The following is a 19,464-nucleotide window of genomic DNA, read 5'->3' on the forward strand; positions in this document are numbered from 1 at the left end:
AAAGAACAAGTGAAGCTCAAAGTAAGTGAAAAGAGGGTGCCTGTGACTCAGCTGGTTAAGCATCTAACTTCAGCTCAGGTCATGATCTTGCAGTATGTGTGTCCGAGTCCTGCATCAGGTGAGTTTGAGCCCTGCTTTGGGTGAACATGAGCTTCACTTTTCTTTCTCTCTCTCTCTCTGACCCTCATGTGATTCTCTCCCTCTCCCTCTCTTACTCCACCCTTGCTTACTTGCACTTTCTCTCTCAATTTAAAAAAAAAAGTAAGCAAAAAGAAGGAAATAACATATCAGAGTTGACATAAATGGAACAGTACACAGAAAAACAGAGAAAACCAATGAAACCAAAGGTTATTCTTTGACATATCCAGTAAAATTATTGCACTTCTAGCCAGATTTATCAGAAAAAATAAACAAATTACCAATATAGTAATGAGAGAGACATTACTATGATTTTACAGATAATAACCAATAAAAGATATTATCATAACAACTTTATACCAATAAATTCAACCACTTAGATGAAATAAGTCCTTTGAAAGACACAAATTACCAAAGCTTATTCAAGAAGAACTATATAATCTGAATAGCCCTATATCTATTAAATAAATCAAATTGGTAGTTAAAAATCTTCCCACAATGAATACTCCAGGCCCAGAAGGTTTGACTGGTGAACTCTACTAAAAAGGAAGAAAGAATATCAATTCTACAAAAACTCTTCCATTAAATTGAAAAGGAGGCAATACTGCTGAACTCTCCTTCTGAAGTCAGGATTTCTCTGATGCCAAAGCCAGAGAAGGACTTTACAAGAAAACTACAAACTAGTATCTCTCATGTATGTAAAATTGTGAACAAAATTTTAGCAAATCAAATCTAGCAGTACATAAAATGGATCATTCATCACGAATGATGGAGTTTTTCCCAGGAATGTGAGTTGGTTTAGCAATCAAAACAATCAGTCAATGTAATTCATCAATATTAACAGACTAAAAAAGAAAAGCACTATAGATACAAATAAGCATTGGATAAAATGCAACATTTATTACTGAAGAAAAAGAGAACTCTCAATAAACTAGGAATAGAAGGAAACTTCCTCAAATCAGTAAGGGAAAAAAAACCTTCAGGTAACATCATAGTAGAAAACTGAATGATTTCCCCAAAGATCAGGAACAGAGCTACCATGACTGCTCTCACCAGTTGTATTCAGCAGTTTATTAGAGGTTTCAATGAGTACAGTAAGGTAAGAAAAATAAACAGAATGCATCTAGATTAGAAAGGAAGGAGTAAAAACTGCCTTTATTCACAGATGAAAATCTATGTGGGTAATCCAATGGACTGTTCAAATAGGGTACTAAAATTAACAAATAAGTTTAGCAAGGTAGGATATAAACTCAATATACAGAATCAATTGTATTTTTATAGAGTAGCAATGAAGAATAGGAAATTGAAATTAAAACAATAGTGTTTACAATAGGATAAAAATATGAAATGTGTACGGATAAATCTGACAAAAGATATGCAAACTTGTATGCTGAAACCTACAAAGCATTGTTGAGAAAATTAAAGACCTAAAATAAACGGAGACATATGCCATGTTCATAGATTGGAACACTCAATATTATTAAGATGTCAGTTCTCCCCAAAATGATCAATATTCAATATAATCCCAGTCAAAAATATAAGCAGGTTGTTTTGGAAAATAGTCTGGCAATTTCTTAGAAAGTTAAATATACATGTACCATATAATTCAGCCAGTGTGCTCCTAAGTATCTCCCTAAGGGAAGAGAAAGCACATATCCACACAAAGACTTGTACACAGAAGTTCAAAGTAGCTTTATTTGTAATAAACCGAGACTGCAATGAACTCAAATGTCTATCAGCAAGCAAAGGGATAAACAAATTGTGCTACTATTTATATAATTTAATACTTTTCTGTAATAAAAGGTGTAAACTATTGATACATGCTATAACATGGATGAATCCTAAAATAATTCTGGTGTATGAAATGAGACAGACAAAAAAGGGTACATATTCTATGATTCTATACGTATGTATATTTTCCCATAGAAAATGCAGACTACTCTATAGTGACCACAGATCAGGGTTTCCTGGGGTTGGAGGAGGGACAGGGAGTGATGAGAGGGAGGAATTACAAAGGGATCCGAAGAACATTTTGAGGGTGATGGATATTTTCATTATCTTGATTGTGGTGATGGTATAAACAAGTGTGCACATGTGAAAACTTATTAAATTATATACTTTTTTGCTTTTTTGATCTTTACATCATTTTATTTTTTAAATATAATTTATTGGCAAATTGGCAAATTATATACTTTAAATGTGTGTAGTTTATTGTATGTCAATTATACCTCAATAAAGCTGTTAAAAAATAAAAGGAACCAGGGCTCCTTGGAGGAATGCTGAATCGAGAGCTGAATCCGGGAAAGGACAAGAGGAAGGTGGAACATCTTCTTGTGCCAGAAAATCAAGTAGTGCTCAAAGAATAAGGAGAATATGGCAAAAGAACACGGGAGGAGCTTCCACTGGTTGATTCTGAAACAATGTATGCCTCAAAATAGCTAATGATAATAATGGATTAGAACCCATTGAACAAAATAAAGAATACAGACACACACATGAATATAAATAAATAAATGAGGGACGCCTGGGTGGCTCAGCCGGCTAAGCGCCTGACTTCAGCTTAGGTCATGATCTCATGGTTTGTGAGTTTGAGCTCTGCATCGGGCTCTCTGCTGTCAGCGCAGAGCCCACTTTTCTGTCCACCTCTGTCTGCCTCTCCCCTGCTTGCACGCACATGCACATACTCTCCCTCTCTAAAATAAATAAGCCTTAAAAATTTTTTAATAAATAAATGATTAAATAAACAGATGGGCAGAGAAAGCCCTTCCTGAGAGTAGAATGCCATCTGGTAAATGTAAAAGGAATGATGGAATTAGAACATTGCTTTTGAGAACCACCTTAGTAATAAATAATTTAGGAAAGAATCATTGATGAATGGTAAAAGTCCCCACAATATACTTATTCATTTCAAAGGGAAGAATAGTAAGCTTATAGTGGAAAAGCCTCATAGACACTACCTTAAGCATCTGGTCAAAGTTGAAACCACCAATAATGGCACAAATTGACACATGTGCCTCTTGATACAAATCACTGAGAAGAATACAACATCCCTTCTGTGGTGTTATTGCCAAAAGTGCTTAATCTGAAGCTTATTATGATAAAATGTAAACAAACCCAAAATGAGGGACATTTTCCAAAATAACTGGCCTACAATCTTCAAAAATACTATGTTCACAGAGGGCAAAAGAATTGTTTCCGATCAAAGGAGACTCCAGGTCATGATAATTACATGCAGTATGTGAAGCTATACGGAATGTTATTAGGAAAACTGGTAAAATTTGAATACTATCTGTGGATTAGGTAATAGTATTGTATGAAGTTTAATGTCCTGAAACTATTTTATTTTTTTTATGTAAGAAAATGTACCAGTTCTTTAGGAAATGTCCATCATGTGTGTAACTTAGCTCTCACATGGTTCAGGAAAAACCATCCATAGGTATAAAGAAAAAAAATAATAATGAAATATGATAAAATTTTGATATTTGAGGAATCTTTGTAAAGGGTACACAGGAATCCTTTGTACTATTCTTGCAACTTTTCCGTAAATTTGAAATTATTTTAAAAAACGAATGTTAAAAAACATTAAGAGTAATAACGAAAAGAATCAAAGCAGTAAATACAACTTCTAAAACAGAAAAAACAGAAAACTCACTCAGTGTAACAAATGGTAGGAAACATAAAAAGAATTAAACAGAAAGCATGGCAAACAGAAGGCAAAAATGTAATTGCAGGAACACTGCCACATGTATCAGCCACGATAATAAAGTGAATGCATTACACTCACCTATTAATAGACAGATGCTCTCATTGTTTAAAACCAAGTAACTCAAGATCTTGCTATATTCTATTTATAAGGAACATACCTGAAACAAAATAACTGAGGAAGGTTGACAATAAAAGTTATAAAAGGAAAATGCTAGTAACAACGACTACAACATGCAACAGGCAGTGGCAGAGACTGCTGACTGACTAATCCAAAATGTCCAGTGTCACCTTCCTCCTTGGTAACAGAATGCCCATTTTTAGCCAAGGCAAAGTTACCTGACGGGCCTCCCTGGTAGCTTAGGTGTGACTGCTTCACTAAGTTCTGCCAATGAGAAGGAGATGGAATTGTTTTCTGGGACTTCTGAGGTCACTTATTAGAAATTTCTGAGCTAGGATGGGCCCCTTTTTGCCCTCCTACCTTTCCTCTTCCTTCTGGCCCTCAATGGAGATGTGCTGGCTGGAACTCCAGAAGTCTCGTGGACCATGAGGGGACCTTAGGATGGAAACCATATACCAAGATGGTGAAGCAGAAGGTAGGAGCCTGGGTCCCTGATGACATCATAGAGCCCTGGAATACTTATGTCCAGACTTCTACTCAAGAAAGAAATAATCTTTCTTGTTTAAACTGTTATTTATTATTTCCCTAATATATTTAGTTCAACCTAAACCTGACAGGAACAATAATATTCTCTAGAAAGCATGCATTAATAAATGCACAAATGGGCAAAGAAGGCTATTACATATTTTATGAAGGAAAACACAACAGGATCATATAATAGTTATGAACCTTTATATGCTCTTTATGCAATAACAATACAGCCTCAAAATACCTAAAGCTAACCCTGACTAAAATATACAAGTGGATGGGAAATTTATATACATCTGTCTCAGATATGTATAATCAAAAGCACAAACTATGAGAAAAGGATATAAGGATCACTACAACATAACTTAACCAGCTTATTCTAACAAGGATATAAGGGACGGAGACCCAAGAGACAATATACGTATTTTTTGATCCCTATGAAAAAGTCACAAAAATTGGCCATGTTTTAAGTTATCAGTCCAGCAAACTTTTTATGACAAGTCCAGATAGTCAATGTTTTAAGCTGCATAGGCCACAGAGTCTCTATCCCAACCACTCAGCAGTGCAGTTGTAACCAGTAAACAAATGAGTGCAGCTGTGTTCCGATAAAACTTAATTTACAAAATAGGCACCAGGCCCATGTGGCCTACAGGCTGTCATCTGCGAACCTCTTTTCTAGGTAACAAAGGAAATATCAAAAAATTTCCATAAAGCCAATATCACACAGGCCACAGTTACGATGATGTGTTAAAAATTAAAGTAATAGCAAAAAAAAAATTAAAAAAAACAACCTCCTAAACTGACAAATCTGGAAATTTTTAAATGCACTTCTAAATAACTCTTAGGTTGAAGAGAAAATAACGACTGGAAACACAAATCAGAAGTAAAAAAACAAACAAAAGCCATCGTAACTACCACACATCAAAACCTCTGGAATGAGGCCACAGTGAGGAGGAATACGTATAGCCTTAGAAGTATTTATGAGAAAACAAGGGAGATAGAAAACGAGCCTACTTTTCACCTCATGAATTTAGGATAAAAATAATAAGAACAACACCGCAACAATAAAATGTACATGAAATAGAAGGAAGAAATTAATGAAGAGAAAAGTGGAAGTTTTTTAAAAAGCTAAGAAACTGAATTGATCTAGAGAACATAAAGCTGGACCTTTGAAAAAACCAACAAAATAGATAAGCCTCTGGCAACACAAGCAAGAAAAAAGAGAAAACACAAGTAAACAGCGTCAGCGATGGAAAAGGGGACATACTTAAAGAAACAATCACACAATCAACCACGCAAGAGAGAGTTACTGAATGGCTATGATGTGGCAGGCCCTGCTCTAGGCACTAGTGAACAACATGGACTAGATCCCCACAATTATGGAGATAACAGTGTAATGGAGGGAAGAGACTGTAAATAAATGAATGATTAATTTGTGTTAGGGATAAATGCTACAAAGAAAATTAAACATATTTCTAAAAACAGTCAAACTCCTAGAAGCAGAGAATACAATAGTGGTTGCCAGGGGACGGGGGTAGGGATAAGGGGGGAGGGTTGTTATTCAAGGGGCATAAAGCTTCAGTTATGCTACATGAATAAGTTGTAAAGATTTGCCTGTAGTTAACAATAAGGTACAGTGCGCTTCAAACTCTGTTAAGAGGGTAGATCTCATGTTCTCTTCTTACCACAAAAACAAAATTAAAATGAATCCAAAAGGGGCGCCTGGGTGGCGCAGTCGGTTGAGCGGCCGACTTCAGCCAGGTCACGATCTCACGGTCCGTGAGTTCGAGCCCCGCGTCGGGCTCTGGGCTGATGGCTCAGAGCCTGGAGCCTGTTTCCGATTCTGTGTCTCCCTCTTTCTCTGTCCCTCCCCCGTTCATGCTCTGTCTCTCTCTGTCCCAAAAATAAATAAAAAAATTAAAAAAAAAAAATAAAAAAAATAAAAAATAAATAAAAATAAATAAAATGAATCAAAAAAAAAAAAAAAACCCACAAAGGACACAAGGAAACTTTGGAGGTACTGGATGTGTCCATTACCTTGATTAGAGTGATGGTATGACATCTATTTACATATGTCCAAACTCATCAAATTGTATTCATTAAATATGTACAGTTGTGTATATATCAATTATGCCTTGAAAAAGCTGTTTGAAAAATGAACAATGAACAAACAAGCAAGAAAACAAATAGCACTGTGCAGGTAAAATAAGGTCTTAAATATTAAGGTGGTTAAAAACCCCCAGAACACTCAATGGGCGCCATAATTTTCATTGTTCATTGGTGTCTCTGTTATTTTATGTGTGATGACATGCCAGTCCTAAACTTGATTTATATGTATGTTCTAGATCATTTGTAACCCAATAAAGTCAGAAGCAAAAATTTTAAAGGAAAGTAAGATAAGACAAGGATAAGGCTCAGGAATTCAAACAAAGGAAGAGAAGGATCATCTGCTTCTAGCCCAATCAAACTTTATTTCTAGGGGCGCCTGGGGGGCTCAGTTGGTTAAGCGCCTGACTCTTGATTTCTGCTCAGGTCATGATCTCTCAGTTTGTGAGACTAAGCCCCTCATCTGCTGACAGCATGGAGCCTGCTCGGGATTCTCTCTCTCCCTCTGTGTCTGCTTCTCCCCTACTCTCGCTCACTTTCTCTCTCTCAAAATAAGTAAATAAACATTAAAAAACCTGTTTCTATTAGTGCAGAAGCAGTGCTTCTATTGATGATTTTGATGACCTCATCAGTGCCTTCTTAATTTAGATAGATTTGGGCCTTGACATTCTCAGGAGACACAAGGGTAAGCTTTGGCCCTGCACTTGCCCAGCTGCATGGTCTTGGATAAGTCACTTTACTTCCACAGACTCAAATTTAAGAAAGACACTCAGTGATCTTTCAAAGCACTTTAGGCTCCAGTGACTGAGAATTCAATTCTTCTCTTTTTTCCCGTTATAGTAGCGCTTCTCCTTTACAGGAGAAGCACCGTTTACTGAGAACACAATGGCAAACACATTCTGAAACTGCTGGAACTAACATGGAGGATAATTTCCAGCTAAAAAGTTTTCCCTCCGACAGTTTTTTTAGACCACTAATTTTCACCATCCTACAAAAATAAGTTTGTTCTTAATACTTAAAATGTTTCAAATTAAGTCATTCAGAAGTTCAGAGGAAAGCAGTGCTTTGTACTTCAATGAACAGTTTTATTGAGGTATCATCGTGAAAGAAATATATTAAATACATTAAATAAATAATTTTAAAAAGAGGTTCAATTGTGAGTGAGATGAGAACACAAGAGTTACTCTCTTACCAAATTTCACTTATATAATATTGTTAACTATAGTCACATTGCTGTACATTAGCTCTCCAGAATTTATCTTGCATAACTGAAACTTTGTACCCTTTTACCAACATCTCCCCATTTCCCCCACCTCTTAGCCCTGGCCACCACCATTCTACTCTGTACTCTCTGCTGCTAGGACTTTGACTATTTTAGTTCCATATATAAGTGAGATAATTCAGTATCTATCTTCCTGTGTCTGGCTTATTTCCCTTAGCATAATGTCCTCCAGGTTCATTCATGTTGTTGAAAATATTAAGATTTTCCTTCTACATTAATGCTCAATCATAGTCAATGTATATGTGTGTGTGTGTGTGTGTGCATACATTCTTGATAATTAGTATATATATATATACATACACACACACACACACACACACATATATATATATATATATATATATATATATCCTTGATAATTAGTGACATTGAGCACCTTTTCAAATTCCTGTTGGCCATTTGTAGGCCTTCTTTTGAGAAATGTCAAGTCCTTTGCATGTTTAATTGGGTTGAGTTGTTGTTATCAAGTTCCTTATATGTTTTAGATATTAACCCCTAATCTCCCATTTCAGGCTGCCATTTCACTCTGTCGACTGTTTCCTTTACTGGGCAGAAACTTCCAGTTTGATGAAATCCCAGTTGTCTATTTTTGCTTTTGTTGCCATATCCAAAAAAATCATTACCAAGTTCTAACTCAAAAATCTTTTTTCCTAAATTTTATCCTAGTAGTTAGTTTTATGTTTCTAGGTCTTATGTTTAAGTCTTTAATCCATTTTGAGCTAATTTTTCTATATGGTGTGAATAAAGGGTCCAATTTCATTTTTCTACATGTGGATATCCAGTTTTTCAAAATAATTTATTCATTTTATTGTGTATTCTTGGCATGCTTGTTGAAGATCAGCCAACCATAGATGTGTGGATTTATTTCTGGGCCTTCTATTCTGTTCCATTGGTCTAGAAGTCAATTTTTATATCAGTATCATACTTTTTGATTACAGTAACTTTGTAATGTATTTACAGATCACTAAGTGTGATGCCTCCACCTTCATTCTTGTTCAGGATTGCTTTAGCTATTTGGGGTCTTTTGTGATTCCATATGATTTTAGGACTGTTTTTTCTATTTCTGTTAAAAATCCCATTAGGATTTTAATAGAGAATGCACTGACTCTTTAGATCACTTTCAGTAGTATGGACATTTAACAATATTAGTTCCTCCAATCCATGAACATGGCATGTCTTTCCATTTACCTGTGTCTTTAATTTCCTTCATTAATGTTTTTATAATTTTCAGTGTACTGAAATTGACTTTGGTTAAGCTTATCCCCAAGTATTTTATTCTTTTTGTTGGTATCATGAATGGGATTGTATTCTTTTTTTTTGGGGGGGGGGGATTGTATTCTTAATTCCATTTTTGGATAGTTTGTGGTTTGTGTTTAGAAATTCAACTGATTTTTATATATTGGTTTTGTATTCTGCAACTTTATGGAATTTATTATTCCTAATCAGTTTTTGTTGTTGTTGTTGAGTCTTTAGCATTTTTGACATATGTGATCATGTCATCGGTAATCCAAGATAAATTTTACTCCTGACTTGGATGCCTTTTCTTTGTCTTATATGATTGCTCCAACACATCCAGTACTATGTTGAATAGAAGTGGCAAGAGTGGACATCTTTGCCTTTGCACTGAATCTTAGAGGGAAAGCTTTCAATTTTCCCCCCATTGATTATAATATCAGCTGTGGGCTTTTCATGCATGGCCTTTATTGTATTAAGTTCCTTCTCTACCTATTTTGGTGATTTTTAATGCTTTTTCACCATCAATTGAGGTGGTCATGTGGTTTTAATCTTTCATTCTGTTAATATGGTGTATCAAATTGATTTATTTTCATATGTTGAAACATCCTTATATCCCAGGGATAAATCACACTTGTACACTTGTTAATGGTGTATAACCCTTTTAATGTGCTGTTGAATTCAGTTTGATGGTATTTTATTAAAGAATTTTGCATCCCAGGGCACCTAGATAGCTCAGTCCATTAAGTGTCTGACTTGTGGTTTCGGCTCAGGTCATGATCTTACAGTTCGTGAGCTTGAACCTTGCATCAGGGTCTGCACTGGCAGTGTGGAGCCTGCTTGGGATTCTGTCTCCCTCTGTCTCTGTCCCTCCCCCACTTGCTATCCCTTTCTCAAAACAGATAAAAATAAGCTTTAAAAATATTTTTGTATCCCTGTTCATTAGGGATATTCACCTGTAGTATTCTTTTCTTGCAGTAGCTTCCCTCATGGATATATTACAAAGATGAATGGGTATTGTTTTTAAGGTTATTTTTTCATTATCATGTTTCTGTATGGTGGGAGGTTGGCTTTATCTCTAGATATGCAATACCTATAGGCTTCAGGCATGTTGCATTTAGGGGAGGGAGGATCTGGTGTAACTGGGACATTTATAAGCCATTAATTAATGGCTTATAACATCCTTAAGATAACTGGGGACATCCCACTTTTATTCCTTTTGAGAAAGATAGGAGTACAGATTTCAAAGAGGATGTGTTTTGTCTCTTTTAAAGAGGAATTCTTTTTTTAATATTTAGTTTTGGAGGTGGGGGGGGGGGGGGACAGACAGAATCCGAAGCAGGCACCAGGCTCTGAGCTATCAGCACAGAGCCCAACATGGGGCTAGAACTCACGAACTGTGAGATCATGACCTGAGCCGAAGTTGGATGCTTAACTGACTGAGCCACCCTGGTGCCACTCAAAAAGGATGTTTATTAATGCAAAGTATACAACTGATTACGTGTGTGTGTGTGTTTGAACTAAGCCCCCAAAGTGAAACCCATCATTATAAGCAATTAAACGTTAAAGTAACTCCCTCACAGTATTGTGTAACTTTAAGCTGTTCTCAACTGAAAAAAGGGATGAATAGAATGTTCATTTATTCTTTCAATTATGTAGTCATTCATTCATTGAATGTTTATTCTGCTCCTGGGTTATATTTTCTCCATTTCTGTCTAGGTTGTCTTTTTCCTTTCATGAATTCCTACATCCCTGATATTTCCTATCACAATGTTTATTCCTTACAGTTTCTGGTTGAATTCTGCAGCAGTCTTTACTACTCAGTGCGTGTGAGAATCTATGTAGCAGCAGGGACTACAGCTTTTACTTCTTGATTTGCCTCCAACACATCCTGTATAAAAGCAACTGCTCTAAATATCCTCTTTCTTAGTGCACAAAAGGCCTCATTTACAAAAAAGTTATATGTACTACCTAGAAGATTCCTTAAAAAGAAGGGGATCTTTTTTTAAAAACTTCCTTCCATTTGATGTTTAGAGTATCATGGTAAGCCTGAAAGCTTATCATTCTTCTTGGGCTATTTGGAGACCCTGTAAAATGGAACAACAAGACAGAAGATGCTTGTTTCCCCTAGTGACAACCATTTAGTGTCTACCTGTTTACTTCTGTGATGGAGAATTTAACTTTACTTAAGGTACTATTTTTGCAGTTTGTGCTTAGTTGCCAACCAAATGTAATTTTGACTGATACAACCTAATAAATTTTTATATACCCATTATGAACCTAAATAAAAACATTCTGATTGTTTGACTTTAATTTTGTGGCTATGAACATAGGGCTTAACCCAAGGAATCCATCCACATATAACTGAAGGACTGTATCCATGTATAAATGCTATAAAATGTGTGGAAAGGTTTTCAACTTTATTAGTGATCAACAAAATGCAAACTAAAGCCATTACTAAAGCAACACTACTATGCACTCACCAGAATGGCAAAAATAAATAAGACACACAGTACCAACTATTGGCAGGGATGTGGAAAAAGCAACTCTCCAATATTGTTGTTGGGAGTGAGACTTTGGGAAACTGTTGGTGTTATTTGTTAAAGCTGAACATATACGTATATGTTACACTCCTTAGTATGCACCCGACAGAAATACCAATACATAGCAGTACAAATGGTAAGAGCCTTTTAAAAACTGCAACTCTCTCCCAATAACAGAATGAATACACTGTGATATACTTATACAATGGAATACTTACACAGCATTGCTTCATGTAACAACATGGATGAATCTCATAAGCAACACTGGTTGAAAGAAACTAGACAGGGATGCCTGGGTGGCCCAGTCGATTGAGCATCCAACTCTTGATTTCAGCTCAGGTCATGATCCTAGGGTCATGGGATTGAGCCCTACATTGGGTTCCATATTGAACGTGGAGCCTGCTTAAGATTCTCTCTCTCCCTCTGTCTCTGTCCCCTGCTTGCACACTCTCTCTCTCTAAAATAATAATTAAAAAGCTAGGCACAAAAGAGTACACATTGTATTATTCCATTTACAAACGATTCAAAAACAGGAGAAAATAACCTACCGTGTTAGAAGTCAAGATGGTAGAAACTCAGGATTCCAACAAAAGCGTGTGGCCACAGAGCCATGTTCTTATTTATTATGCTATATTGTCTTTCCAGAAAAGGGAAAAAAATCAACTCATTTTATAAATTAATAAAATAATCCTGAAACCAAAACCAGACAAGAGAAATCCAAGACAAGAATACTTTAGGCTACTCTCATTTATGGACATAGATGTAACATTTTAAGCCAAATATTAACAAACAGGATTTACTTTGTATCAAAAGAACAACACATCATGGTAAAGCGGGGCTTATAGCAGGAATGTGAAAACAGTTTGCTGTTTAAAAAGCTTTCAATGTAATTTTGCCTTTTTTGCATAATTGCTCTTTTGAGGAAAAAAAAAAGCTTTCCATGTGAATCATTACCTTTACTAACTAAAGGGGAAAACAGCCTCATTATCAATTGAGGACATGACAAGCAGGCATTTGATTAAACTAGAGACATTCATGATTAAAAATTCTCAGCAAACTAGAAATTTCCTTAAGTTAATGAAGGAACAGAGGATGTCTACCACAAATTTATAACATCCACAGTTGACAGAACATCAGAAGTATTCGTGCTAGAGTTCGAAAAAACAGGGATGTTTGCCACTCGAGTCTGCCATTCAACTTTCACACATACGTCCATACCAATGAGAAAAGCAACAAAAATTATGGATTTAACGAGAACTACTATAGTATAGATTTGCTGGTTTTGCTGCCATGTATTGTCTCCTCCTTGTTCTGGAAATTGTACTGTGAAAACAGGATTCCCAAATCCTTTCTCCTTCAAGGTGAGGAAATGGCCTTAGATTAGGTTTCTAGTTCAGTTCCCCTTGAAACCTGAGAAAGCTTGACCATCAGGTGTGTGACTAAGTGGGCCTGGCTTCTGATAAAATGCCCGGGGTGGTCTCCTACACCTGGATTAGGAGGGTACAAGTCAGAGCCATGGCCGAAGCTCAAGTGCACACGCTTCTTGTTCGTTCCTGGACCCTGTCCCTGGCACGGGGACAGAATGGAGGGGTCCCTAATTGTGCACATGGGACTTCTAAGCCACAGTGGCTCCCACGCTCCCATCCCCACTCCATAAGCTCTCATAGCTTCACATTATTTTCCCAAAGTCACACACCTAGTTAAAGGTGGCTTCAGGACTCAAACAAGGCTGGCTGGCTTAAGGCCACATGCCCTCAGCCACTGCCTGTTCCCCAGGTTACTTTGTGGTCACAAATCAGTGTCATGTGAGGACAACTAGAGATCTTACTACAAGAGGTTAACTAAGTTAAGTTCCAGATGAAACCAAAATGATAAAACAAAAAACTTAACCCTATATTTATTGTCTTGGGGAACCATAATAATGTCTCTCTTTTAAAGAAGAGAGACAAAAGCCATAAATAAAATAACAAAGTAGGTCTGGAGGTAAATATTTGCAACACACCTGACAGAGGATGAAATTTCCAAAACATATAAAGAAATCATGCAAATCAGCATGAAAAAAATGCAACAACTCTATAGAAAATGAAGCCAGGGATATGAATGGGCAACTCAGATGCGCACTCTATTTCCTGTTAAGCTGTCAGATTGGCAAAAAATTAATGTGACATTTAGAATGGCCCTGTATGCCAGGTTTGAGCAAGTCTCAGTCTCTGAACTCATTTCCTCATCAGTAAAAGGGGGCACATGGTTGTTGGGAAAATTAGATGAGAGGAGGCACATGAAGAACCTGACTTTTGTCAATGTCTTCCCAGTATCTATGGTTTTTCTCCCCTAATCTGTTGATATAATGAAGTACATTACATTTAGATTTCCTGAAGCTGAAGGAACCGTGTATTTCCGGATTAAACTGAACTTGCTCATTCTGTATTATTCCCTATTAACACTGTTATATTTGATTTGTTAATATTTTATTCTGAATTTTTACACCTATAAGTGATAGTGGTCAGTAGTTTCCTTTTTCTTCCTTTTGTTTTTAAATGTTTATTTTTGAGAGACAGTAAGAGAGAGAGACAGAGAGAGATAATGAGTGGGGGAGGGGCAGAGAGGGAGACACAGAATCTGAAGCAGGCTCCAAGCTCCGAGCTGTCAGCACAGAGCCCGACGTGGGGCTTGAACCCACACACTGTGAGATCATGACCTGAGCTGAAGTCGGACGCTTAACTGACTGAGCCAGGCACCCAGTAGTTTCCTTTTTCTATGCTACCTCTAATCAGGTTTTGGTGTTAAAACTATTCTAGTTATTTAAAAAATTAGGGAGCGTTTAACCTTTCTGCATGGTCTGGAAAGATGTGTAAATTGAATTAGAACCATCAATCCTTCAAAGGTTACTCAGAATTCAGCTGTAAATCCACATAAACCTGATGCCTTTTAAAATCATAGATCCTTAATCACCATTTTTGGTCTCAGGTCTGATAATCGCAGGAAATATGTTTCCTATTTTGAAATCAACTTTGGTATATTTTCCTAAGAAATCACCCATTTCCTTTGGATTTTCAAATTATTTGTCACAAATGTACTAATGACTTACAACTTTTTTTTTCCTTTTGTCGTATAGTCAAAAGTGTAGGGAGTACAAAGAATTTTAACACATAGATTCCAGGAACCACTTTAATGAGCATACATTTTTCATCAACCACCCTAAAAAACTCCCTCATGGTATCCCTTTATACTCGTATCCTGCCCCCATCCATAAGCCCTTGCATTTTTTCTTGAATTTTGAGAGTTGTTTATACAGTCTAGACACAAGTCTATTGTCAGATATGTGATTTGCAAATATTTTCACTCATTCTGTAGTTACTCTTTTTATTCTCTTGAAAGTTTCTTTCACTCAGCAAGGTTTTTAACTTTGATGAAGTCTCATTTATCAAATTTTTCCTTTATGGAAAATACTTTTGGGTCCATGTATAAGTTGTTGGCAAACCGAACATGAGATTTTCTCTTTTCCTATAAAACTTTCATACTTCTATGTTTTCTATTTGGACCCATGATCCCTTTTTATATCAAGTTGGATATAAGGTTTAGATTGACATTATTTTGTAGACAGTAGTCTAATTGTCTAATGCCATTTGTGGAAAATGCTATCCTTTCTCCACTGAATAGCTTTTTTGGTTTTGTGTAACATCAATTGGCCATCCTTCTGTGGGTCTATTTCTGAACTGCATTCTGTGCCACTGATCTAGGTATTTATGCCTTAACCAGTACCAGTTATTGTAGCTTCATAGCAAGTCTTAAAATTGGGGAGTGCAATTACTCCAAATTTATTCTTCCATTTCAAAATTGTTTAAGTTATGTAAGTTCCTTTGCTTTTCCATATAAATTTTAGAGTCAATTTGTCTTTAAAGAAAAAACAATCTTGCTGAAATTTTGATTACTATTGTTCTTAATCTATAGGTTAATTTGAGAAATGAAATTTTTATTATGTTCAGTCTTCCAATCCATAAAGATGGTATGTATTTACATTTAATTAGGTTTTCTTTCATTTCCATCGTCGATGTTTTATGGTTTTCAGCATAAGCATTTGATACATGTTTTGATAAATTTATACATAACTATTTCATTTTTGGAAATATTATAAATGGTACCATTACAATTTTATTTCTAATTTTATATTACTAGCATATACAAACATGATTGATTTTATCCATTCACACTGTATTCTGTGACATCATTCACTTATTAGTTCTAGGAATTTCTTTGATTCCTTGGGGCTTTCTATGTAAACAACCATGACTTATGCAAATAGGGATTAATTTATTTATTCCTTTCCAGTCTATGCCTTGTATTTGTTGCATTATTGCACTGGTTAAGACTTCCAGTACAGAGAGTGGACTTTTCTCAGCACCATATTATTTCTACTCTACTTCTGTGACTACAATGACATGGCTCTGTTCTTTGTTTTAATTGAGGTAAAATTCAGAAAACATAAAATTCATCACTTTAACCATTTTTAAATGTGTGACTCAGTGACTTTTTGTACATTCACAATGTTGTTGCAACCATACCACTAATTCCATATTTTCATCACCCCAAAAAGAAAGCCCATACCTATCAAGCAGTCACTTCCTGTTATGGTCTAAATTGTGCCCCCGCCCTCCCCCTCATATGTTGAAGCCCTAATGACCAGGACCACAGAATGTGGCTATATTAGGAGAGAGACCTTTAAATGGTGATTAAAGTAACCATGGCCATTAAGTCAGGCCCTAATCCTGTCTGACCAGTGCCCTGATAAGAAGGGGAAATTTGGGCACACAAAATGACACCAAGAGTGTGTACACATAGAGGAAAGGTCAGGTGAGGACACAGTGAGAAGGCAGCCAGCCATCTGCAAGCCAAGGAGAAAATCAAACCTGCCAACATCTCTTGGACTCCTAGCCTCCAGAACTGTAAGAAAATACATCTCTGTTGTTTAATGCACCCAGCCTGTGATTTTTTTACGGCAGGGATAATGAATATATTCTCTGTCTGTCTCTCTTCTCTAATCTACTTTTTGTCTCTACAGATTTGCCTATTCTAGATATTTCGTACTATGTGGCTTTTTGTGTCAGGCTTCTTTCATTTAGCATGTATTCAGGGTTCATCCATATTACAGCACTTATCAGTACTTCATTCCTTTTTATAACCGAAAATTCCCATTGTGTGGATACACTACACTTTCTCTATCCATTTATCAGTTGATGGATGTGTGAGCTGTTTGTAATTTTTATTATGAAAACTGCTGCTATTCAGTATTCAAGTACAAGTTTTTTCTTTGAACACTTGTTTTCAATTCTTTGGTATAAACCTAAGAGTAGATTGCTAGGTCATATGTTAATTCTATATGTAAATTGTTGAGGAATCACCAAACTTTTCCACAACAATGCATCAGGGTTCCACTTTCTCCACAGTCCTGGTGACATGTTATTTTCCATTTAAAAAGTTATAGCTGAACTACTGGGTAGGAAATAGTATGTAATCATTATGGTTTTTATTTGTATTTCCCTAAAGACTAATGACATTGGGCAGCTTTTTATGTGTTTACTGGCCGTTCATATATCTCCCTTGGAAAAATGTCTACTCAAGTCCTTTGCCCATTTTAAAAAATTGACATGAAATTCATAGAACATAAAATTAACCATTTTAAAGTGAACAATTCAGGACTTAGTACATTCACAATTTTGTATGACCACAACCCCTAACTAGCTCCAAAACGTGTCATCGCCCCAAAATAAAACACCATATTCATTAAATACCTGCTCCCCAGTCTTCCCTCCCTTCAGCACATGCCAACCACCAATTTTCTGTCTCTATGGATTTAGCTATTCTGAATACTTCATATAAATAAATAATAGGTAACCTTTTGTGTTTCACTTCTTTCACTTAGCATAATGTTTTCAAGATTCTTCCATGCTGTAACATGTTTCAGCACTTCATTCCTTTTCTATGGATGAGTAACATTCCATTGAATCTATCCATTCCTTTGAATGGATATACAGTTGACCCTTAAACAACATGGGTTTGAACTGTGTTGATACACTTATATAAGGATTTTTTTCTTATAAAAACACTACAGTATTATAAATGCATTTTCTCTTTCTTATGATTTTATTAACAATTTCTTTTCCATAGCTTACTTTACTGTAAGAATACAGTATATAATATATATACATGTGTTAATTGACTTTATGTTATCAGTAAGATTTCTTGTCAATAGTAGGCTATTAGGAGTTAAGTTTTGGGGAATCAAAAGTTATACATGAATTTTTTACTGCACGGGGAGTTGGCACCCTTAATCCACATGCTGTTCAAGGGAAAACTGTACCATATTTAGCTTATTCATTCATCAGTTGATGAACATTTGGGTTGTTTCCATCTCGTAGCTATTGTGAATACTGCTGCTATGAATATTCATGTCGATGCATATATTTGAGTGTACGCTTTTAATTCCTTTAGGTATGTACCTAGGAATACAATTACTCGGTCATAAGATAATTCTATTTTTAACTTTTTGAAAAACCACCAAACTTTTCCACAGTGGCCATATTTTATATTCTGACCAGCAACATCTGAAGGTTCCAATTTCTCCACACCTTTGCCAACTTATTTTCCATTTAAAAAATTATGCTCAACTTAGCCAAATGTGAGATGCTATCCCATTTTAGTCTTGATTTGCATTTTCCAAATGACTAATGATGTTGAACATTTTATCATGTACTTGCTAGCCATTTGTACATCCTCTTCAGAAAGGTCTTTTCAAATATTTTGCCCATTTTTAAGTTTGGTTGTTTGTCATTTTGATGTTGAGTTGTAAGACTTCCTTACATACTCTGAATGGTAGAGCCATAATAGATATGACTTGCAAATATTTTCTCCTATTCTGTAGCTTGTCTTTTCACTTTCTTGATAATGTCTTTTGAGGCACAAGAGTTTTTAATTTTTTTCAATCCACTTGATGTTTTCTTTTGTTACTCATGCCTTTGGTGTCATATCTAAGATTTCATCTAAAATCTAATGTATTGATTTACCCCTATGTTTTCTATAAGTGTTTTATGGTTTCAGCTCTTCTATTTAGGTCATTGATCTATTTTAAGTTATTTTTTGTTTATACTAGATATGGATATCCAGTTGCCCCAGCACCACTTGTTGAACAGACTATTCTTTCCTCATCAAATCACATTGGCACCCTTATTGAAAATCAATTGGCCATAGGTATACAGGCTTACTTCTGGACTCTACTCTATTCCACTGATTTATAGGTCTATACTTATGCCAGATCTACAGTGTTTTGGTTACTGAAGCTTTGTAGCAAGTTTTGAAATCTGAAGTGTGATTCCTCCAACTCTGTTCTTTTTCAATATTATATAAATTTTAGGATCATCTCTTCCAATTTCTGTAAAAAGGGCCATTAGAATTTTAATAGGTATTGTATTGAATATGTTGGTCTCTTTGGGAAGTATTGTCACCTTAATGATATTCAATCTTCCAGTCTATGAACATGGGATGCCTTTTGATTTATTCAGGTGTTCTTTAATTTCTTTCAGCAGTGTATTCTATTTTTAACTTTACAAGTCTCCCTCTTCCTTGGATAAATGTTGTCCTGAGTATTTTATTATTTTGGATGCTACTGTAAACGGAATTTTTTCCTTAATTTCCTTTTTGGATTGTTGCTTGCTGGTGTACAGAAATACGACTGATTTTTATATATTGATTTTGAACACTACAGCTTTCCTGAATTTTTTTATTATCTCTAATACCTTTGGGGGACTTGTATGGGA

General features: G+C 35.7%; 1 protein-coding gene across 1 annotated transcript in view; it reads right to left on the reverse strand.

Moving 5' to 3' along the window:
- BRCC3 (BRCA1/BRCA2-containing complex subunit 3) overlaps positions 1–19,464 on the reverse strand; it is a 63,123-nt gene that overhangs the window by 20,644 nt on the left and 23,015 nt on the right. Inside the window, exon 8 of the mRNA XM_019439368.2 lies at positions 4,322–4,396. Coding sequence (XP_019294913.1) covers positions 4,322–4,396 — 75 coding nt within the window. The remainder of the gene's footprint in view (positions 1–4,321; positions 4,397–19,464) is intronic.

Source organism: Panthera pardus, unplaced genomic scaffold (assembly GCF_024362965.1).
Source record: "Panthera pardus isolate Hobbes unplaced genomic scaffold, ASM2436296v1 HiC_scaffold_27, whole genome shotgun sequence".
In the NCBI taxonomy this organism is placed as follows: Eukaryota; Metazoa; Chordata; class Mammalia; order Carnivora; family Felidae; genus Panthera; species Panthera pardus.